Source organism: Lactuca virosa, chromosome 8 (genome assembly GCF_052849685.1).
Source record: "Lactuca virosa cultivar CGN04683 chromosome 8, Lactuca_virosa_CGN04683_v6, whole genome shotgun sequence".
NCBI classification, from domain to species: domain Eukaryota; kingdom Viridiplantae; phylum Streptophyta; class Magnoliopsida; order Asterales; family Asteraceae; genus Lactuca; species Lactuca virosa.
Window position 1 is genome coordinate 229,863,503 of NC_136433.1, and position 24,672 is coordinate 229,888,174.

The 24,672-nt window shown below is 37.0% G+C and overlaps 1 protein-coding gene across 2 annotated transcripts; it reads right to left on the reverse strand.

Moving 5' to 3' along the window:
- Window positions 1-10,581: 10,581 nt before the first annotated feature.
- Window positions 10,582-17,533, reverse strand: LOC145128430 (phosphatidylinositol 4-kinase beta 1-like). Of its 2 annotated transcripts, none has more exons than XM_079063228.1 (15): window positions 15,626-17,533; window positions 15,363-15,545; window positions 15,140-15,188; window positions 14,472-15,055; window positions 14,325-14,405; window positions 14,123-14,245; window positions 13,912-13,981; window positions 12,912-13,009; window positions 12,729-12,833; window positions 12,295-12,348; window positions 12,022-12,165; window positions 11,810-11,863; window positions 11,651-11,725; window positions 11,279-11,362; window positions 10,582-11,167 (listed from the first exon to the last, which is right to left on the reverse strand). In XM_079063228.1, the coding sequence occupies exons 1-15, from the start codon at window positions 17,075-17,077 to the stop codon at window positions 11,066-11,068; spliced, it is 3,258 nt and encodes a 1,085-aa protein (XP_078919354.1). In that variant the 5' UTR covers window positions 17,078-17,533; the 3' UTR covers window positions 10,582-11,065. The 2 variants fall into 2 exon arrangements, with proteins under 2 accessions (XP_078919354.1, XP_078919353.1); XM_079063227.1 differs by having other exon boundaries at window positions 15,363-15,548.
- Window positions 17,534-24,672: the final 7,139 nt, after the last annotated feature.

The following is a 24,672-nucleotide window of genomic DNA, read 5'->3' on the forward strand; positions in this document are numbered from 1 at the left end:
GGCCTTCAAAGTTTCTTCCACCGCCATAAATAAACCATCATCACTAGAAAGGGTTTCACGTAAAACACATTTACGATCTTCAGTAAGTAGATGATGCATTTGATGTGTGAAACCATACAGACAATCCCCTTACTTCCCACTTCACCATTTGGGCAATAATGGAAGCTTCTAAACGGGCACAAACAAATATCACTCGAACTTGTAGAAGAAGAAGCCATATAAGAGAACAAGCCTCGAGGTGAAGCTTAAGCTATGAAGCAAGCGTTAAAAAGGAAGGAAATGAAATGGGACACCAACACATTGTTGGTGTGCACATGGAACCCTTTAATTAATTAAACTGTTAATTAATTCCCAAAATATATTTCCAATTAGTTTATAATTAATTATTAACCATAATAATTAATAAACTAATTTCTCCTTTATTTATTCTACTCAATTTGGGTCTTGAGGGCATGACTTGTCTCATCCCATTTCATGGCAGCTAAACACTAAGGGCTTGTTTGTCATGGAACGTTTGGGAGTGTTTGGGAGCTTCTAGCGTTTCACGAAACGTTCCATTTTGAACAAAAAACCTCGTTTGGCACTACAAACTTTTAGCGTTTAGTTTAAACAAAACACTTCAAATCTAAAAGTTATCTCATGTAGCGTTTAACAAAACTTTATCGGCTACACGCTACTCGCCACCAGCTACTTTTGCCAAACATGCCCTAAAAAAGAGATGTCATTGAGAATGAAGGTAAACACAAAATCAAACAAAGATACACTAAACTGACTAATGGATCCTAATAATGTTAGTAAACTTAGTGGCAAAGGAAAAAAGGGCGAAGTTAAGTAAGAATATTGTCAGGTACCATTATTAATTATAAAACCATCCATATCGGCCTTTTAAATGGTCTTGCAAATGGGTTATATGTTGTCATGTAGGCTTTAGTCTTGCAAGTTAAGATTTGCAATGTAGGACCCACTCCTTTTTATTATATATTATCATCATTTATAATATATGTATAGAGACAAATATATATTTTAAAATATATAAAATAGTTTTTTAATTTTTAGTGGGGACCATTTTAAAAAATATATTAATATTATACTGATGTGGTTTAAGTTATGAATCTGATGTGTCAAGTTTGGCAATACCACCGGTATGGATGCTCTAAGGTTGATGATGATGATTGATGAAGCAAATGCCATATTACACATTTATGTAACTATATTTTTGTAAGTGCACATTTATGATGAAGCAAATGACATGTTAGTGTATTACACATTTATGCAACTTTACTTTTTTACGATTAGTATTAATGTAACTTTATTTTTGTAAAATACGATTAGTATTCATGTACTTTATTTTTGTTGGGCTTTACACTCCACATTACCGTCTTCACCTCACTCAGCGATGGTTAAAAAAGGTTCTCGGTTGTCCACATGAAAGGACCCCTTTCTATACTTTCATATTTCTGAAAGACCCAAACTTTCATACTTGACAATATAGTTACTCCAAAACATGCTACATGCATATTCATAAAACAATATTTTTACATTGATAAAGTCATTACAAAAGATTTGATACAAACCGACTATGTTTTAAGATTTTACATGACTACCCAGGATATTGTAAATCTATACAAACCTAAACCAAAATACAAAAATAATATTACAACTATTCTAAGTCTTCCAACTATACTGGGTGCTTATTGCCTGCATTATGATAAAACATTGGGAGGGGTAAGCGATAACGCTTAGTGAGTTCAATAATAGATACAATATAACGTTATACCATATATATATACCAATATGGCAGAAGCAAATAGGAGCAAGGAACAACAAAGGCATAATGTGATAAGCTTTCCCTAACAATTATTGATTTGATTCAAAGATATACAATCATTGAGACATAACAATTTCCATACTTGATATACATCAATAACGCTTTGGCCCAAATGGCACAGAAGACATACAACTTCGGATTAACCTTTTGGTAGATTTCAGGTTTTCACGCCCTGTCTAACCCTTTTTGCCAATACCATAGAATAGAAATCATTCTCTTACGGAGACATGTTCTACATGGCCAGAGGCTACATACCAGTACCAATATGAATCTAAGTCCTTTCACTGATCACATGGTCAAAGGTATTACTTTGCTATTAAACGTAGCGAATAAAAATTAACACGGGAAAATACTCAGGAATATCATTCTATCGAAGCCAAAGTGATGCCTATGTCATACACTTCATGGTCAACGGTTCATACCAATACCCAAGTGATGCTTATGTCATACACTTCAAGTCAGAGGTACAGCCTTGCTATAAAAATAGCGGAAACAACAACTCGACATGATAACATGGAAAAGCACATAGCACATATAACACATAACATACAATTGTTTCTACATATTAAACTCACCTTGAATTAACCGGGGGTCAAAATAATAATTTGGGCAACACTTCGGCTCTAAATATGACTTTCGTCGTTGAAAACCGGGCCCTGCGAAGGTAGAGCTTCGAAACCGAAAAGATAAATTTTTCGGGCTTCTTGGGAATCTCGGGGCGTGTTTCGGGCATTGGAATTAATCCAGGGGCTTCGGGGGAAGTCAAAATGGTAAAAATATTGAAAAGGGGTGAAAAAGTGGCAAAAATGAACCTTTCCTCGGCAAGGCTCGCAGGCACTATTTATAGTGTGCGAGCCGGAGTCTTCGGATCCGAGAAGTAGCGAGTCAGCAGCGACGTGGCATCAGGAGGCGAAGGCATGCAGAGCGAGCTCGGACGCGACACGGAAGCAGCAGCGCGTCGGATGGCTACTGGTCGCGACGTTGGTCGAATCCGGAAGCGGCACGCATCGGACGTGCGAGGAACCGATGATACGTGGCGCGCGATCGACATCGGATACGTGGCTGATCGCGGTGGCCGGCACTGTTCATGCGAGATTCCCCGGGTCTTATCCATAATTTCTCGGTTTTTGTGCAAAAATCTTCCGAAATTCATAATTTTTGCATACGGGCTCCGTTTTTTTACGTTCTTTATATGCACGCGTAGAGAAAATTATGCTCTACAACTTTCGTTTAGACTTCGTCGGAAAATTTTGACTTTATTTTTATATTATTATTTTTAACAGACCGGGACTGGTAAATCCGTTAAAAATTCATAACTTCTTCATCCGACGTCCGTTTTCGTCAGACTTTTTACCGTTGTACTGCTAATGACGAGACCTTCGATTCTCGTTTAGGTTGTGTTGGCTAAAAATCACTCGATCTAAAATTCGAGTTTTTAGCTGTCTACTGCTAAGCTGAAACTTAAAAAAATCATAACTTCCTCATACGAAGTCAGATTTTGGCGTTCTTTTTATCGAACTTCTCGGTTTAACGAATACTACGACTTTCATTTAGATCACTAAGGCTAAAAAGTAGTTTATCAAAAACTCACTTTTTACGTCATTCGGCACCGTGCCGGTTTTATCTCGGATCTTCGATTGGTCATAACTTCTTCGTTATAACTCGAATTTCGACGAGGTTTTCGCCTACATGTTTCTAACAAGATTATCTACAACTTTCAATAATAAAATTTTACTTATTTCAAATTTTATATTTTCGCTAAATTTCACTATTTGGCTTTTAATTGGAATCTCTTAAGACTTCCAACATTTAATGGGTGATTCTAAACATAGTTTTACTTCATTTCTAGTAAAAACTATCTGTTAGAACTCAACACTCAATTGCACATAATATTTCATAATATTATTAACTTTTCAAATTACATAACACGATTTCAAAACGTGTATGTTACAATTACCTCCTCCTTTTGAGGATTTCGTCCCCGAAATCACAACGATTTGGACAAATGAGGATATTTCGCTCTTATCTCATTCTTATTTTCCCTAAGTATAAATTTATTATCCCGTTTCACCTTGGATAATGGAACCGTTTCATCATACATGCTCAAGCATTTACGTAGATATCTTACATGAAATACATCATGAATACCTGCCAAATCTTCTGGCAATTTCCAAGCGATATGCTTGTTGACTAATTCTCTATATAATTTTGAAAAGTCCAACAAATCTAGGACTCAATCTCCTTTTCTTCTCAAATTTCATAATACCTTTCCACGGGGTTACCTTCAGTATCACCCACTTGGAATTCTATGGATCGTCTCCTCCATTTCTACACAGGTCTTTTGTCGATCCTGGGCTACTTTCATTCTTTCTCGTATAATTTGAATCTTATCAGTGGTGTCTTGAATCATTTCAGGACCACCAAGGATTTTCTGTCCTACATTATGCCAACATAATGGTGTTCACATTTACTACCGAACTCTAAGACACATGCACGAAGCATATCATCTACTGTTTGGATTGTTCTCTCCGTCTAACCATCGTTCTGGGGATGATAAGCTGTGTTGGGAGCAACTCGAGATCCCAATTCACTTTTCATACTCGCCCAAAAGTGAGAAGTGAAGCGAGTATCACGATCGGAAATAATCTTTAGTGGCACACCATGTCTCGCCATAATTTTGTCTAAGTAAACTTGTGCATATTTCTTCATTAGAACCGTTATACGTATGGCGAGAAAATATGCACTCTTAATCAGTCGGTCGATAATTATCCAAAGGTTATCATTCACAATTTTCTTCTCCTCTTTCAAGGTATTAACTGTATAAGCCGGATAAGTAGAATATCCCTTCGATATAAATTTACGAGTTTTTAAGAAAGAAATTTATTATTTTCACTGTAGACATAAATAGAATCCCTCCTTTCGATAGGGATGCATATCATCTCTTCGTAGCACAAGAGATATGCGTAGTTCTTTGACAATCGATTCATGTCGAGAATAATATCAAAGTTGGGAAAGAAGATAGGAATTAGGTTAGCAGGAAGATTATAACTTTCAATTCCTATGACACTATCTCTATAGACTTTATCAGCAAGTAATGATATATTTCCTATGTTATCTATATGAAATGATTGGACAATTGCGTAACAAGCAATTTGAAAAGAATGTGTGAATTTATAAGGCACGAAAGAATCTGAGGCATCACAATCAAATAAGATGTGAGCAGATCTAAAGTTTACGAGAAAATTACTAGTCAGAACATTCGAGTCCTAACTTACTTCCTCTGTTGTAATCTAAAATGTACGATTTTTTTAACTTTTGGTTTGCCAAACTATTGTCAAACTCTTCAAACTTATTAATTACTAGCGGTGCTCCATCCTGCACCCGCTCATCATTCTCTATTGGGCCTTCGATCCTAATCCTTGAGTTAAAACTCAATTCTCATTGCAGACTCTTGCTCCTTCTTGGTTTATAGACTAAACCCAAGATAAGGTCTTTACTTTTGCTATAACAGCAACTCGAATGGTTTTATTCTAATGACATTTGTATTTATAACACACAAGATACATAACGAACCAAAATCTTGTATTAGAATCAGATCGAATAAATCAAGCTGATGGAATAAAGAAAATGAAAAGAGTTTGATCAACACGTGGATGCTTTGGAACAAAAAGAATAGCACCACGTATCCCTAATTCGTGCTTTCGTACATATACATCTTTTAGCTTTTGGCACCTCCTCCTTTTTAGTTGGAGTACTCTTTGATTGTTGAATGGAAACTTAACTCCCCGTCATTTAACTAGTAAGAGTAGGGCGGAAACATTTCTTGTGGCCAGTAACACCACATAGCAAGTCACATCTCTGGCTAATGATTGCTCAATTCTTTAATGAAGATTGTTATATTTCTATCGACTACCTCGACCATTTACTTCTTCAGTATTCCTACTGAAGTTTTGTCACTATATAAGACATGGTTCTCTAAACCAATCAACTCCTTTCGCAGATTTATACTAATCGGACTCGATTCTTTATGACATTAAGATTTGAACGATAATTATCTTCTTAGTCATTACCGAAACGAAGGTAACGACACACATGAATAAAACGGAATCATTTACTAGCTTCTTGGTAACCTTGGACTTTTACTGATCCAAGTGTGAGTCATGTGCTTCCAGTAGTATAGGCCTCTACTACTATTCACACCTACTCATACTCGTCCCAAGTATTGTCTCGCAGTTCCCAAGTCACCATTCAAAAGTTTTCACAAAGCAAATTTTCACACCTAAGTGCGTTCAAACAAGTACATACAATAATTTCTCCTAGACTCAACTAGGGTTTTCGCGTTTCTATCAAACATATATTGGATTACCTATACTCGCCCTCTAGTATTCTTCTCATGCATATACTCGATCTAGAATATTCTAATATTTTTCCATAGGTCGATAGAAATTTTACTTCCATTTCTTCTTATAAATTCTTTCTCAGATAGTGTCTACTCTGCAAGACATACTACACCCAAAATTTCCTCTAGCAGTGTAATGACAAATAGTTTCCAACTACTTACATCATCTTCTAACTCATGCAAACCATCATGCATATTTGTTGGTTTCATTATCCTTTCATGACATCGTCATTCCTGTATCTGAGTAAGTCTTCTTCTCATGGTTGTATCTTTTAAGTCTACTTCATAGGAGTCTATCCTAAGAAGTCTGCATTATAGCTGCATCTCAGCAAGCTCTACTAGCTTCAACTTGGTTCTCTGTCATTCTTAACTACAACATTTCTTCTCATACAATAATATGAGTGTATAACTTCTTCAACTAAGTACTCTACCTTACTCTAACAAGTAAGCCACTCAGCCTTTTCACAACCGAATAACCTATTTCACTATCCCAATCTTGTATGTTAAAGTCGGCTTAACACACAATGGAACTTCCATAGATGTGATAGAAGTCAATCATCACTCAGTATTTATCAAATACTAAGTCTCAACATCTTGTATAGGGTTACTACTTGAACTACATACTACATCACCAAGCCTTGGCCTAATAAGTCTAAAAACTTCATTAGCCTTTCCTTTGATCTTCATTTAATTCTTCTAAATCCTGGACTACATTAATTTCAATACTGTTGAAGTATTTATCACCATCCTCGGTTCTTCCGACTCTATAAACTATCACTGCTTTAATCTGGACAACGGTTGAACAACTTCATCGGTTATGCCAAAACATTTATCTCATCCAAATGTATTTCAAACGCACATCTTTCTTCCAAAGATGTTATTATATTATCTTACATATTTTAAATGCATAATACCACTTTATAGGTATTAATACACTATTTACGATTACACTTCATATTTATTATTTCACGATATCCTTCGATCGTTTATCAATAAACTTATCAATATCAATTATCATAAGTATCTTTATTACTTCGAAAAATTTCATGTAAATTCTATTACGAAAATTCTTAGAATTCTGAACATAAAATTTTCTAAACCAAGGTCGGCAACAGACCTTAAACTTTCTCAAATAATAGCAATATAGGTATGAAACCTAAAGCATGCTATATTTACTTATCATTTAGCATTTAATAGAATATAGGGCATATCTCCTCTTAATATTCTAGTGCTTACCCCATTAGGTATTCAACCTAAAATATACCAGATACATGTCGTATCATCTTCACTTAACAATTCATGTTTAAATCTAGAAATTCTCAAAATTCCTAGTTCATATATACTAATTCTCTAAAATTTTTGAAGTAACTTAATATCTTAGAATACTAGGGTTTATCACTACCCAATACCCCATTTAAGTATTTCCTATGGTTTGTATCCATATATTTACAATGATTCAGTTCATATATTGAACTTCCAATAGTTTAAGTCTAAATATCAATCCATGGAATTTAGTTCACTTAAACCACAGCTCTGATACCATGATTGAAAGGACCCCTTTCTATACTTTCATATTTCTGAAAGACCCAAACTTTCATACTTGACAATATAGTTACTCCAAAACATGCTACATGCATATTCATAAAACAATATTTTTACATTGATAAAGTCATTACAAAAGATTGGATACAAACCGACTATCTTTTAAGATTTTACATGACTACCCAGGATATTGTAAATCTATACAAACCTAAACCAAAATACAAAAATAATATTACAACTATTCTAAGTCTTCCAACTATACTGGGTGCTTATTGCCTGCATTATGATAAAACATTGGGAGGGGTAAGCGATAACGCTTAGTGAGTTCAATAATAGATACAATATAACGTTATGCCATATATATATACCAATATGGCAGAAGCAAATAGGAGCAAGGAACAACAAAGGCATAATGTGATAAGCTTTCCCTAACAATTATTGATTTGATTCAAAGATATACAATCATTGAGACATAACAATTTCCATACTTGATATACATCAATAACGCTTTGGCCCAAATGGCACAGAAGACATACAACTTCGGATTAACCTTTTGGTAGATTTCAGGTTTTCACGCCCTGTCTAACCCTTTTTGCCAATACCATAGAATAGAAATCATTCTCTTACGGAGACATGTTCTACATGGCCAGAGGCTACATACCAGTACCAATATGAATCTAAGTCCTTTCACTGATCACATGGTCAAAGGTATTACTTTGCTATTAAACGTAGCGAATAAAAATTAACACGGGAAAATACTCAGGAATATCATTCTATCGAAGCCAAAGTGATGCCTAGGTCATACACTTCATGGTCAACGGTTCATACCAATACCCAAGTGATGCTTATGTCATACACTTCAAGTCAGAGGTACAGCCTTGCTATAAAAATAGCGGAAACAACAACTCGACATGATAACATGGAAAAGCACATAGCACATATAACACATAACATACAATTGTTTCTACATATTAAACTCACCTTGAATTAACCGGGGGTCAAAATAATAATTTGGGCAACACTTCGGCTCTAAATATGACTTTCGTCGCTGAAAACCGGGCCCTGCGAAGGTAGAGCTTCGAAACCGAAAAGATAAATTTTTCGGGCTTCTCGGGAATCTCGGGGCGTGTTTCGGGCATTGGAATTAATCCCGGGGCTTCGGGGGAAGTCAAAATGGTAAAAATATTGAAAAGGGGTGAAAAAGTGGCAAAAATGAACCTTTCCTCGGCAAGGCTCGCAGGCACTATTTATAGTGTGCGAGCCGGAGTCTTCGGATCCGAGAAGTAGCGAGTCAGCAGCGACGTGGCATCAGGAGGCGAAGGCATGCAGAGCGAGCTCGGACGCGACACGGAAGCAGCAGCGCGTCGGATGGCTACTGGTCGCGACGTTGGTCGAATCCGGAAGCGGCACGCATCGGACGTGCGAGGAACCGATGATACGTGGCGCGCATGACTCATCGACATCGGATACGTGGCTGATCGCGGTGGTCGGCACTGTTCATGCGAGATTCCCCGGGTCTTATCCACAATTTCTCGGTTTTTGTGCAAAAATCTTCCGAAATTCATAACTTTTGCATACGGGCCCCGTTTTTTACGTTCTTTATATGCACGCGTAGAGAAAATTATGCTCTACAACTTTCGTTTAGACTTCGTCGGAAAATTTTGACTTTATTTTTATATTATTATTTTTAACAGACCGGGACTGGTAAATCCGTTAAAAATTCATAACTTCTTCATCCGACGTCCGTTTTCGTCAGACTTTTTACCGTTGTATTGCTAATGACGAGACCTTCGATTCTCGTTTAGGTTGTGTCGGCTAAAAATCACTCGATCTAAAATTCGAGTTTTTAGCTGTCTACTGCTAAGCTGAAACTTAGAAAAATCATAACTTCCTCATACGAAGTCAGATTTTGGCGTTCTTTTTATCGAACTTCTCGGTTTAACGAATACTACGACTTTCATTTAGATCACTAAGGCTAAAAAGTAGTTTATCAAAAACTCACTTTTTACGTCATTCGGCACCGTGCCGGTTTTATCCCGGATCTTCGATTGGTCATAACTTCTTCGTTATAACTCGGATTTCGACGAGGTTTTCGCCTACATGTTTCTAACGAGATTATCTACAACTTTCAATAATAAAATTTTACTTATTTCAAATTTTATATTTTCTCTAAATTTTACTATTTGGCTTTTAATTAGAATCTCATAAGACTTCCAACATTTAATAAGTGATTCTAAACATAGTTTTACTTCATTTCTAGTAAAACGTATCTGTTAGAACTCAAAACGCAAGAGATTGATGGTTGATCCATTAAAATACTTGAGTATTTAAAGCCAGACTCAAAACTGCGTGCATGATAATTGCTATCTTGGTTTCTCAAACTCTATTGTAAGAGGAGTGTAGACACGGATCCAACTCATACTAAGCTCAAACACTATACAACATGATAATCTTGAATGATGTCACACCAAACTAAGATTGACTTGAAGCAAGTAAGTATTTAAATGATAGACATTTACTTTGGTGGTGTAATGTTGAAGAAAATTTGTCTAAAATAATTTTCGGAAATAATTTATGAAAATATCAGTTTTTATAAAAGAAAGTGTCACTATTTAACTTGTACATTTTGTAAAAAAAATCTAAAATCGTAGCAACGTTTTATGAGTAACTTTGTATCTTGATATTTTCATTTTAAGAAAAAAAAATACTTCCATTACGATGAAAATTCAAAAAAGACAACAATTAAAAGAAAGAGAGATTTCAGAAAATTGAACAATAAATTGCAAACAAAATAAATGAGAGCATAGTGAAGTGAGGAAATCATAGGATTTACTTAAAAATGAAACAAAATCCGAGTGTTTGTTGATTACAAATACACAATATTTCACACTAAAACACATGTAGCTCTCTCTCCTCTATTATCATCGACCAAACAAAAACAAGAATTATACACAACACCACCATCACCATTACCGTTGTTCTTCCCGTGAACCAAGTAGAAAAAAAAAACAAAAAAAAAACATGGGGTTTATGATATGCAATGCATATAAGCAAGCAACCTATCAACACCACCAACCGCCATTGCCATTCCTCCTCTGCCGCCAAATTTACAAGTACCGATGGCGGCAGTCCGGTGGCAAAGTTTGAAATATGGTGGGGCCGGAAAACAATGAACCACCACGAACCTCCTGTACACTATCGTATGTTGTTGGAAGAATTATATCCGTCTTTTTAGGCCAATTGGTTGATTCACATGGCCTAAATGAAAAGGAGAATCATGGATATTTTATATTTTCTTATAAAATTCCATTCAAAACTTTCTGATAGTAATCATATTGACGTGTTCTCCATGCATCTAAGCTGCTGCTAATCAGGGAAAGCACCAAGGATACACATTGCTGCAAAAAAAAAAAAAAAAAATACATATATATATTTTGACAATCAAGTTGGGAAATTTGTAAATAGAAATAAAAGAAGAAATGAAAGTTGAAAAAAGTAGAAAACAAAACCTCTTCTGGCAAACTTAAGTGGAATCGTTTTCTTAAGTTCTGTATTGTCCTGGGACCACCTTTGAAACAAGGGAAACCAGAGTCCTGATGAAAAAAGATACAAATTTTTCAAAGCTTACAAGTTATATATTTTAATTTTTAATTTTTAATAAATAATATAATATGCAAGTTCAACTCAATCAATTATCCTGATCCTGACCCTAGGAAAAGCATTTTGTTCATAATTTCAGATGTTGTCAGTATTAGATTTAGGGGGCATTGGCGGAATCCTATATCCTTGAGATTCCATCATTCATGGGATGGAATTCAACATTCCTTCCAAGTTTAGAAGAAAGAAATCAATAAATGATTAAATAGAGATTATTTTATTACCTGCAACATCTCAACGAGTAGAATTATCCGCTCTGCATGCTTGCGACATGTTAGGAAGCCTTGAATGCACAAAACCTAAATTCATAATAACAACAACATATCTGTAACAAACAAACAAACAAAAATAATGTAATATATTTATAAGGGGATTATACTGACTTTGAAGTAGTCAAAAAACTCGCTTGGAACTCCCTCGGCATCCGAATCCATAACCTAAATCAGGAATAAAAATAGAAATAGTGTCTGTCAACTAAAGCAAAGAAAGTAATCAATCACTGAGTTTCATGAAATTATTAGTTACTGAACCCTCCCCCCTAATTCAGATGAAAGGAAGGGTTTAGGGTTGATTGTAATTTGTATATATTACTTGCCTCGAGAAGTTCACGGGTTAACTTGAAAGGTGCACTCTCAAAATTAACACCACCAGGTGAATTGGAGAGCATGAATCCAAAGTCGATGTGTATAATGTGGCCTTCTTCATCTAGCAACAGGTTCCCATTGTGCCTATCTTTCACCTACCCCAAAAGGATTTTAAAAATAATCAACTCAACTGAACTCAGGATATTATTATTATTATTATTAATAACTATAACTTATCATACATATCATATGTCTCGCTGAGTGTATAGAAATGAATAGAATACCTGTAACAGATAGCAAACCAGGGAGTATCCAGCCATACTTTCCACAAAGTTCCTCTACATTACAACAAAAAATCATATCATTAGAATCCCCGACCCTGAGTATAATAAGCTTAGGGGGTGTTTGTGTTTGTTTTTTGGAATGACATGAATCTTTCAAAGGAATTGGAATCTCAAGGAATCCTAAGTTGTGGATATTGGGATCTTTTAACAAATATAATTAAATTCCATCCATTTGGCAACCAAATCAAACATGCTCTATAGTATAATGGAATCTTGAATTCCAATTCCATCAGAATCCAAGAACCAAACACCCCCTTACTTAGGTGAACAAGTAGAAAGGCATTGATCTTAGGTCCAATTTTATTTTAAATAACATTTGAATAGCAAAGAAAGTTATTATAAGGAAATTCATCGGCTATTGAAGATAAATTTACCTGTGCAAGCTTATAACTTGATGAATTTTCTTGATATTTAGCTACAAAAAAGTCACGCAAGCTCGTGATATTGGGGAACCTACTTTTGATAGAGTGAATTGATGCCTACAATAAACCCAAGTGGAGTGAATTTTAGAGATCATTATATTTCAAACCAAAAAAAGAAAAAGAAAAATATTGTACCGTGTCTGGAATTGTTTCAATTAGAGCTGTGTAAGATGACGTGACAAGAACTTCATAAGGACGTAGCCACAGAGGTAGTCCAGCTTCTTGGAATATGTCTAAGATTATAAGAAACAATCCATCAAATTTCCAATCAAAAAAAAAAAGGGGGATAAATGCAACAAGTAGCAATGTACTTTCACTCTATATGGTGTTTGCTGACCTTTAACTTTGTAAACACATGACTCCCTATTCCTAATCCTCTAATATTTATCTTCTTAGCTTTGTGTTGTTACTTTATCTTTACCTTATGCTTCATATGAGAAACCAAATCACTTTTCTAACAAATATATGAATGTAATGGCTTGTACCACTACCACATAGATTGAAACTAACTATATGAAGCAAATGCCTGTCTTAGAGAATATATATATATATATATATATATTATGTTTTGGTTTACATGTGAAGGAAGTAATATTAAGGGTCTGTTTGACTGGATGAAATGGACTGGGCATGGTAATGCTAATCAATAAGCAATGAATTCGTTTGAGGCAATACATTACATGATCATGTTTGGTTCAATGACATAAATTTTCATATGAATTTTATTGTATTATATATATATAAATACAATGTATAGTTTTACCTCTGCTCTATAGTCTATACATTATTGAATTATATCACAACTTCTTAATCTTATTCATTCCATGATGGAACTGGAAAAAATACCCTTGATCAAGGAATGATAATTAACAAAATGGAAGGAATCAGTTTCCTTCAAGAATGGTCCGTTCCATTCCATCAAGTAAACTATCAGCTTTTAATTTCATTCCAACAGAATGGACCATTCCATTCCTACCCTGATTCCATCATACCAAACACTACATTAGGGAATGAAGCTTTGGTTTAGTACCTTATCTCTAACTAGAAGGTTTCAATTATCCTTAAAACTATGTCTCCATGATGTTCAACAATATGCATTATTTAGATAAATGTAAATCATAAAGAACAAACATACCGTAAAAGTGAGAAATCAGCTGCACTGCAAGATGTTCCTGCCTACAATCATCCCCACTTTTCACAATAACCTAAAAGTAAATAAACACTAACATATCATACACATTGCTAAATAGATCCATAAATCAGAATTAACGAAAAATACAACACAACAGAAACCAAAAGAAAATACAAACAATAAAGATTGCTACATAATCAGATGTAAAACTTACTGAGCACAAGTCCCAACCAGGAAGTTTTCCATATACTGAAGCCTCGCGAATTCTATCTTTCTTTATTTCCCAAAGTTCACCAGACAATGCATCACCTGCCTTTGGAGTTGCACCATCTACATCCTATTTCAAATAAAAAAAAAACATCTTTCAGAGAAATCACAATCACATTAAAATATGTTCATCATTTGCTAATGCTCACCTTCGGTTGTGCATTTGATGAAGTTTGACCAGACCCCTTTACAGGGAGTCCAGCAGGTGCTTCTCCTTTCAATGCAGCAGCCTGCATAAAGTATAAACAAACTTAGGTTTCAAAGTTAATAAAATTTCCAACAAGAAAATAATGCACCTTCACTTCCTCAAAAGCTAAATTACTTGGAACACGGCGGTGTTCCCTCCTTCGTGGTGGTTCTTGAACCTCAATGTCATCCATTTTGACTCCAGAATCTGCAGTCAACACCACTCTCACCCATTCCAAATCACCTCCATTTTCACAAGCTTTACCTTCACAATGATGAATGTCAGATATCTCAAAGCTGTTTGAACATCGAGGCGATGGGTTCTCCACTACAAGGCTCACATTAACAAACTTTGCTTTTGAGTCCCACAGTTGACCCATTGCTTGGTCAATTGCATCAGAAGCAGATTGTGACATTCTATCATAACTAGAATGGTAAAGATCATGTCCATTTGATAAAGGGTAGGCCCAAGGAGGAGGTTTTGGTAAAAATGCATCTCCATTAGCCAATGGAATTCCACCCTTGGAGAGTTTTTGAGAAGTGGAGTTGTCTTTCACAATGCTCACAGTTTCACTTTTCAATACTTCAACACATATTAGGTAAGGTGCCTTTTCCCTTGAATTAAGAAGAACAGCTTCATCTTCTGGTATGTGAACCACACGATACATTCCCTTCCCCATCGGAAAGCACACACCTACCATGTAACCAAAAAATAATTTAAAAATGAGACATGTGTACAAGATTATATTCAGAGTGTGAGAGAGAGAAAGAGAGAGACCTCCACTCGTTTGAGCTGCAGAAACATGCGTATTGATCTCCGTGAGTGACTACAAACACAGGAATCACAGATTCCGAGGCTCAGTAAATACAAAATATAGTGTTCATTCACACAGACAATAAAGCATAAAGCAGTTATATAGGCAATAGAGCATGAATCAGGAACTAACAATAAGGCTCAAAGAGAAAAGGAGGAATAGCAAACAGGTAAGAGAAAGAACAACCTCACAAAGTGCACTTTTGCGATCTTCAACTGGAAAAACATCTACTAGACCATATGAAGTTTCACATAAGGAGTGAACAAAGTCAAGGGATTCATGATATGTTCCTTTACGAAACTGTGATGCAGTAGGCAAAGGGGGCTTATGATTGGAATTCTCAGTCTTTTGCTTTGATGGACCACCATTCTTCTGCCAAAAGAAACATTATTGAAAAGAACACCAACAACACAAGAAAAAAAATAGTATTCTTAGATTTATGTATTAACCTCTTTGTTCTTCTTTGATCCATAAAGCTCTGAATCTTCAACAGAACGATCTCGATCTCTGAACAACTTTCTGAAAAAGATCTCGGTTCCTGGACTGCTTTCAAGCCCACCACCATTAATGCTTTCATTTGGAACTGCAGTTTTGTTATCATCAGATTGCATACGAAATAGCCTGCGAAACAAGGGAACATCTGCAGAATCTTCTTCCACACCATTTGCATGCCCTTTGCCTTCATCATTACCAGATTCATCTTTCTTGTCTTCAAACTTCTCTTTAAATATTTTCCGAAAGAATGACCCTTCTTTCTCATCATCTTCAATGGAATTAGTTACTTTTTCTTCTTCTTCACTTTTATCCCTGAAAAGCTTTCGGAAGAATCCATCTTTATCATCGCCTTCAGCAGATTTTGAAACATTCTTTTCCTCCAAATCACCTTTACTGTTATCACGAAACAACCGTTTAAAAAACTTATCCGAACCTGATGTCGCTTCATCTTCATCTTTACTATCTTTCAGAAGCCTACGGAAAAATCCATCCTTCTCCTTGTCCTCATCATCTTTCTCTTCATCTTTAGAGTCTCTTAAAAGCCTCTTGAAGAAACCATCTTTGTCTGGTTCATCATCATCTTTACCATCTCTTAAAAGCCTTTTAAAGAAACCATCTTTGTCTGGTTCATCTTCATCTTTACCATCTCTTAAAAGTCTCTTGAAGAACCCATCCTTGTCAGGTTCCTCATCATCTTTATCAACAGATTTCCTAAAAAGCAAAGCATTTCGTACCTTTGGACTGGGAATAAATTTCTTAAATATCGTGTTGTCATCTGGTGAGGCCTTGCTGCTACCTTCATCCTGCAAAGGGTTTGCTCCAGGAGAGAATGAGAAAGTTTTTTGAGGTGGAGGAGATGTTGCTAATGATAGTAATCGTTGTTTTGATGATAGTAACCTAGTAAGAACTTGGTTTTTGCCAATGTTGTTGGTGGGCTCAGTATGTGGTTTAATCAAAGGTGTCCACTCTCCCATTATGGTAGCAGCAATCTGACACTTCTCTTGGATTCTACTGATCCCTTCATTATCATCAGCATCCTCAAGCTCCGCCATTAGGAACCATTGCACTTTCAGTGCTATCTTAAGTGATTTGGAGCATATATCAATAACGAACTTATCAAGTGATGGACTGGGCTTGTGAACAAGCATGTAACATATCTGAAACAAGTAGCTTTCAATGCCAGATAATGGCAGAGTGTACATCCTGTTACAGAGGTAATCCCTAACCCCTGGGTGATCATGTTTGTAGAGATAACTAACAGCAATCCACTCACAAAAGAAAGCAGAATCGAAGAATCTAATCAGCCACCCACTCTCTCCACCGCTCTCACTCAATAGATTGTTTCGTGTGATCTCCCTCGGCGACTCCTCCTCTGCGCGAGTCAAACCTAGAATTCTCACCACCATTATCAAATTAATACCATACTACTAAACCTAGTTGAGAAAACAACATCCGATTCTAAACCCTAAAAACTTCAACTTCAATCAATTTCACTCTCACTCAAAATTCCGATTAAAACCCTTGAATGGAAGTTGTTTTCCAATCACTGCTGACCATGTATCAACCTATGCTGCAGAATCTTGCTCCATACACTCCAAGATCAGAGATTTGGAGATGAATATTGAAACAAAAACCACAAAAACTGAAATCAAGGAGATCTGATGAACAATCTTACAAAAGGAGTTGCTTATGCTGCAGATTAGGAAAATGAGCTCGGGGTCTGCTGTGTTAATGCAATCGTTGAAGTTGCTTCCGTCGTCTCCGTCGGCCACAGAGAACTGAAGAATGATTAAGCACAAAACTCCCGATGTGATTGCGTCCTGATTGTGTCACCTGTTCTTTACTATTAACTATTTTTCTCAACTTTCTATTAGGTTGCAAATCATGCCAATAAATAAAATTAAACCCGTTAATCAATATTTATGTCGATACTTATATTTTTCTATATATCAACATTTATCGTATTAATTCGAATTTTTATTATTATTAAATATAACATATTAATCTAAAAACATTTTCACTTCTTAAAAGTTTACTATTAACTTTTGTTTAATAAAACCTTTTAGCTAAATTATTTTTAATATTTTCAAAAGTTTTTATTATATTAACTAATTTATTATTTATTTATATTAAATGCTTTATAAAATGCCCTTACATGATTTAATATTTTCTTAAACATATGTCATATTCGGAATTATTTTTATTTGAAAAGAATATGTTTTTTCCTCTATAGACATATAATGTCACAAACAACTAAAACTAAGAAAAAAATTATTTTTTATATTGATAGTTATAAAAATAAAAAACAATAAAATATCATGGAACCATAATGTTTTATAATTATAACATACCGACATTTTGTATCTTATGATAGATGGCAATATGTGGTTGGATTTGCAAGTGTAGTAATAGTGTTTTAATATGTCAAGTAACTAATTTCTTGAAATAGGATTTAAAATTTGAGCAAAACAATTAATTATTTTGGGTATAATCAGACAATTAAATTCATAGTATGTAATTTGTATGTTCCATGTTATCGTGTAGCTAAGTTAGAAAGGAACTAAGGAAGACAATGCAAAAAATAATTGACCTAATCAAACACCATATGAGAAAGTTACGTTTAAAATGGCAAATTAATAGTAATTATAGTTGATTTCTTTTAAGAATTTCTAGCTCAAACCAAGCTATTCCAAGCTTCAGACCGAGCTACTATAGTATAAGCTCAAGTGTTCTTAATCTATGAAGTAGCGACAATTCATGTTTCATGTTATGTTTGGTGAAAGTTCAACTTAATGATCGTTGAACTTATATACAATATAGATAGGTATTATAGTGGTGTAATAACACTGTTTTGAACATTTGTATCTATTGAATTAAATTACCCCATGGTGATCCAATTTTACTTAAAACCTAGTTGTAGGTAAATGTGAATTTGGTTATGAAATAATATCAATTAGATATGGATTTAGTTATTGTAATAAAAGGTATTGTAATTGAACCTATTATTGAAGTAAAAATATCATGATGAACTTGCTTGGTAAAAGAAGTATCATATAATAGACAAACTAGTTATTTTAAGGTGAGTTGTGTTCATGACCATCATAATAGATAAACTAGTTATTTCAAGGTGAGTTGTGTTCATGACCATCTTATTGACAAGAATACTTAAGTTTAATATATCATAGGTATTGGAAACAAGTGTGTCAATGAAATAATAAATTTTGTTATGATTGCATCAACTTTCCTAAGGTGAATACATCTAAACTTGAGTATAGTTTACATATACAAATAGTATTGTTATGTAACACCCCCTTTTATGGTTAACTAGCTTTTAACTTTCGTAAAATTAAATTAATTATATAAATATAATGATAATAGAAGTAAATGTAATGAATTTAATAATGTAAATAGGTTAAATATATAAGATTGGTCAAATTTATGAAATTGGGGGTTGACTTGGTTAAATTAAGGAAAATTAGATACAACCCTTATTACTCACTTAACCTCATTTTGGATCCATTATGTTACTTCGTAAGTTGATTAGGGTATATCTTGGAAATATAAGTAGCTAGTCATTAGTTACAATTGTGTTGGGGTCGAATGATAAAAATAAGGAATTGAGGGACTAAAAATATCAAGTTGGTAAAGATATGAGCATAACCCTCATACTAGATCTTTTTTCCTCGTAATAGTATTGAGATAGCTCTTTTTTCCTTGTAATAATATTGAGAGAATGGAGATTAAGCTTGGAGTTGCAATTTTGAAGATATGTGAATCAACATTTATTCTCTGATTTGTCTAACAACATTTATTGTTGTTGTTTGATTTCAACTTCAAGAGTGGTTTTGAAGCTCATGAATTGTAGGTTAGAGTCATGTTGATTAATAATTTTAAGTAATGATTTTGATGACCTAGCTAGCTTAGAATTGTATTGGAGTTTGAAATCTAGTTGACGGTTCCAAAATATTATGCTAGTAACTTCTAATTTGTCATGTGAATGTTTCAAGATTCGTGAATGTATTAGATAGCTTTGAATATTGTAACACCCAGAATCAGGAAGACGAGGAAAGGAAAGAAAAGCCCCAAGTCAAAGGAGTCAACTCGTCGAGTCCAAGGAGGAACTCGACGAGTCAGAGCGTGACCCGTGTCGCGGATTAAGTGACCGACTCGGCGAGTCGGGGAGACTGACTCGGCGAGTCTGGTCTGGGTTGGGAAACCCTAATTTCGGGACTTGGCACCCTATTTAAGCATCTCATTTTCATTTCTAGGGTTTAATTTACAGCCCCCACTGTCCAGAGCGAAACCCTAATGTCCTCCATGGAAGTGTGAGCTATTATTGTGTGTTCTTGAGTGATTTGAAGTCTAGAAGAAGAAGAAGGAGTTGGAAGAGCTAAAGAGTGATTGTAGATCCAGAAGGAGTCCCTCGTCCTAATCACTTTCTGGTAATCAAGCTCTTACCTTGATCTATGGTTTCTTAGATCTCTTCATGTCCCTTTTATGAGACCTTTGGGACCATTCCCAAGGCCAACCCGAGTATTGAGCCTTTGAGGACGAATAGAGATTAGATCTGAGCATTTCTGAGCTCTAGAAGCTCTGAGTGAGAAGCTTTACTCAGCTATGGCTTCCTTTCATGACTTAGACCCCCATTATAGCTTGATTTTGGTGTTCTAGCCTCATAACCCCTTGCATGCACGTAAAGTCAGCAACTTTACGTGCAATGCTAGCATAAGGAGTCCAGATCTATGAGTTGGAAGTGTTGGAATAGACTGAAATCGACAGAATAGAGTTGTCACAAGGAGGACTCGGCGAGTCAGCTCATGAACTCGGCGAGTCGGGTCGCAAAAACCCCAAACCCTTCTGTTTATGAGTCGGATCAGTGAGTGGGGTTAGAAAAGGACTCAGCCAGTCTGTGTCTGTGATGGACATGAAGATCATGGTACTCGACGAGTTCAAGGAGGAACTCGGCGAGTCCAAGGCAATCTTCTTAGCTGATGAAGATGAACTCGGCGAGTTGTAGAACAACTCGGCGAGTCGGTTGAAGATAGTCCCGAAGTGTTTGATGAAGGAGAACTCGACGAGTGGAGTCGGGGTTGTTTGGGATTTGAGGAGCATGGACTCGGCGAGTTGGTAGAACAACTCGGCGAGTCGAGTCAACTGGAAGGTTGACTTTGACCAGGACCTTGACCAGAGTTGACTTAGTTGACCTCGGGAGGACAGTTTAGGCTAAGTTCCATTATTTGGTGTTGGTAGCTCGGTGAGCTAGGAGAGCAGCGCTTCAGAGAATAGTCGATTAGCAGCCAGAGGATTATTAGCAGAGTTCAGAAGTACAGGTGAGTTTCCTTTCAGTAGGAACGGGTCTACGGCCACAATGTCGGCCCGTTTAAGTTAGCAGTAGTTCCGGACTTCAGTCCGATGCAGTAGTTCAGTATGCTTGGTGTCTTTGTGATACAGGCATGGTATGTGTTATGTGTTCCGGACTATGGTCTGATGCAGTATGCAGTAGATGTGTTCATATTATATGTCATGATCAGGTTATGCTATGTTCAGTCAGTTCCAGACTTCGGTCTGATGCAGTAGTCCAGTGTGCTTGATGTCTTTGTGATTCAAGTATGACTTTGTGTTATGTGTTCCGGACTTTGGTCCGATGCAGTATGCAGTATCTGTGTTTATGCTAGTAGTTATGATTATGCTATGCTATGTTCAGTCAGTTCCGGACTTCGGTCCGATGCAGAGGGCAAGGCCCTGGTTAGTTCCGGACTTCGGTCCGATGCAGTTTCCGGACTTCGGTCCGATGCAGAGGGCAAGGCCCTGGTTAGTTCCGGACTTCGGTCTGATGCAGTTTCCGGACTTCGGTCCGATGCAGAGGGCAAGGCCCTGGTTAGTTCCGGACTTCGGTCCGATGCAGTTTTCAGACTTCGGTCTGATGTAGTGGGCGAGGCCCAGTATGTGCTTTATATGTTATTGTATGGTATGTGGTAGTTGGGGAGACTCACTAAGCTTCGTGCTTACAGTTTTCAGTTTTGGTTTCAGGTACTCAGTTCTCAAAAGAGGAGCTCGGAAAGATTGCAGTGCACACACCATCTATTCAGCCTGGGATGTTTATACTCTGATATATTTGACAATTGTTATGATATTTTGAGATACATAGTTTATGATTCTTATATGACGTTTGATGAATATGGTTTTATTACTGATTTAAAACGAAATTTTCAGACTGTGTTTTTGGGATGTTACAAGTTGGTATCAGAGCCTTGGTTTGAGGGATTCGGGCGCACTCCCGAGTGTGTCTGAACTCAAACTAAGGAAGTGGTATAAAGTTTTCAAAAGAAAAGAATTTTAAAAAAAAGCAAAAAGAAACTTAAAAAGAAAAGAGTTTTAGAAAAGCAAAAAGAATTTTTAGAAAGAAAAGAACTTTGAAAAGAGAAAAAGGGTGTGGTGCATGCAATCAGTCGAGCTCAAGTAAGTACTCCCAAATTACCCATACAAGTTTATGTTATGATTATCAGTTTCAGTTTCAGTAGAACAGCATGCTAGAATAGGACTAAGGATCTAGGAGGATGCCTTATGTGCCTGCTATATGTGTTTCAGCTTTATGAGAATTGCATGCTAGTATTGAGTAGACAGTAGTAGGATAGCCTGTTTAGGTTATGCCTGATAGTATGAGCTTAGCATTGTATGCTAGTACAATTTCTCGTTATGAGAATAGATTTGCTTGAGTAGTTTCCTGTGTCCAAATGTTGCTTGCTTTGTGCATTGTAGGACTCTGAGTGATGGGAGTTAGCCATTAGGTGAATACGTCACGTCACATGTGATCAGGGTTGAATAATCTCAGAGTGCTGGATTTGGCCCTATTGCGCAGCTCTTGTCTGAGTCTAACCGTTGTGGGGACGAGTCTTTTACTTGAAGGATTATCTGAGCCTCGTCACATGTGATGGTATTCAGTTGATGGCTAATTGGCATTACAAGGAGGCCTTCAGCAGCTGAGGACTGGTTTGGGTCGGAGACTTCCCTAGGACAAGCCTAGGATGAGGTTAGCATGAGATCAGCAGTAGCAGTAGAAGGGACTTGGTGGAGTCGAGGCAGTCCGTGAGGAAAGTACGGATAGATGTGGAAGGTAGTATGGGCCCGTACTACTGAAAGCAGAGGATCCGTACTCGAATCAAGGAAGGCTGAGATGCATCCAGGAAACTTGTAGTGTGTGAGATCCCTCGAGTTTTGATGAGCATTGTGATGTTAGTGGTGGTATATTACCGAGTATAGTGGCGCTACGTGGTAGACCAGATGGTAGTTCTGGCGTCGACGAGGGATCAGGCTCGGACTCTGTAGCCGGGCAGATTGATGATCAGATGAGGGAGTTCATTCCATCTGAGAATTATGCGCAGTATCATTGACCAGACTCCTGTGATCCTCAGTGTGATCAAGGAGGACATTATAGAGATTTGTGATGAGAGACCGAGTGCATTATGCACTAAGATAGCAGTCATGATAGAGACCCGTACGTTGATGTTTCGGGAATTCAGAGTTTGTGAGGCTTCAGATTGTCGTGAGGGTTAGGGGCTCCATTGTTAGCAGCAGATGGTTGGCAGATGTCACCAACACTTTTGTCCCAGACATTGTCTCGAAAGGAGACAAGATCTGACTTACTTCCTGTCCCCTGAGGGATAGAGCACGAGATTGATAGGAAGAAGTTGGTAGTGAGTTGAGTGATGATGCGGTTAATGCTATGTCATGGGATGACTTTTAGACCAGATTCTGGGCAGAGTGTGCCCAGGCGATTGAGGCGCAACAGTTGGCGCAAGAGTTATTAGATCTCCACCAGACGACTGAGACTGTGGCAGAGATCATTGCCAAGTCTCGGGAAAGAGCTTATATGGTACCACAGTATGCAGCAGATGAAGAAGGTAAGTTATCAGAACATACTGTAGAATGATAGCAGGGAGATTGTGAGTATCTCGGGGTGCAAGACCCTGAATGATATGACTTCTAGAGCTCGAGAGCGGGATATTGACTTAGAGCACACTAGGAAGAGGGAACCAGATCAGTTGCTTATAGTGAGGGGTCTCGGGAGGAGACTGTAGATTTCAGATCAGCTTCTGAGAGGCCAACGGGGTCAGATTCGGTGCAGCACTTGCGAGAAACTGCACAAGGGAGCCTTTCGTTTCAAGGGTTTGAGTAGGTGTAACCCTGAGTTATCCTCGGTTTGTGTCTGAATTATATTTTTCAGGAGATGTCATATGCCAATTGCATACCGAGAAGCGTTAGCGAATAGTGATAGAGCATTTCCCAAATTGCGGGATTGGGAGAGTACAGCGTCATCTTGGTTTATTCCAAGACTGAGGAGCAGCACGAGAAGCACCCGAGGGAGGTGCTAGAGACTTCGAGGAGGGAGAGAATTTTCGCAAGGTTCTCCAATTGTGAGTTTTGGTTGCGCGGGGTGCAATTCCTTGGGCACCCTGTCAACCAGAAGGGTGTACTAGTCGACCCGGCCAAGTTAGAGGTCGTGATGTAGTGGGGGATTCCGAGGTCTCCAACTGAGATTCGGAGCTTCCAGGGTCTAGCGGGTTATTACTGGAGATTTATTCGGATTTTTAGAAGTTGTGTGATCTTTTAGATTAGCTGGTGTTGAAACCCTAGCACGGATAAGCGTGAGTTCTAGCAGATTGGTCATGGGTGGTGAGAAGGATTGGGAATTCTTCCAGTTTGGTGTGCTGTAAGGCATTAGCTGAATCAAAGTGGGGGAGAATCGCCCAAGGATTCAGAAGCGGGAGGAGTTTTGAGACTAGGATAAGTTTTGCATCCTTGTCTGAAGGGAAGACAGCCCATGTGGCTGTATGGTTCAAGGAGAGTGTGATATGGAAGTTCGGAAAAACTTGCCAATGATGAGATCGCGTTCTCGGAATGTTTGCTAGCAAGCCTTAGGGAATTCGGTTGGGGATTCCAGTCAAGACATGAGTTCAGCAGAGTGCGGGTGTAGCCGTAGCATTCTCTAGCAGCCAGGTAG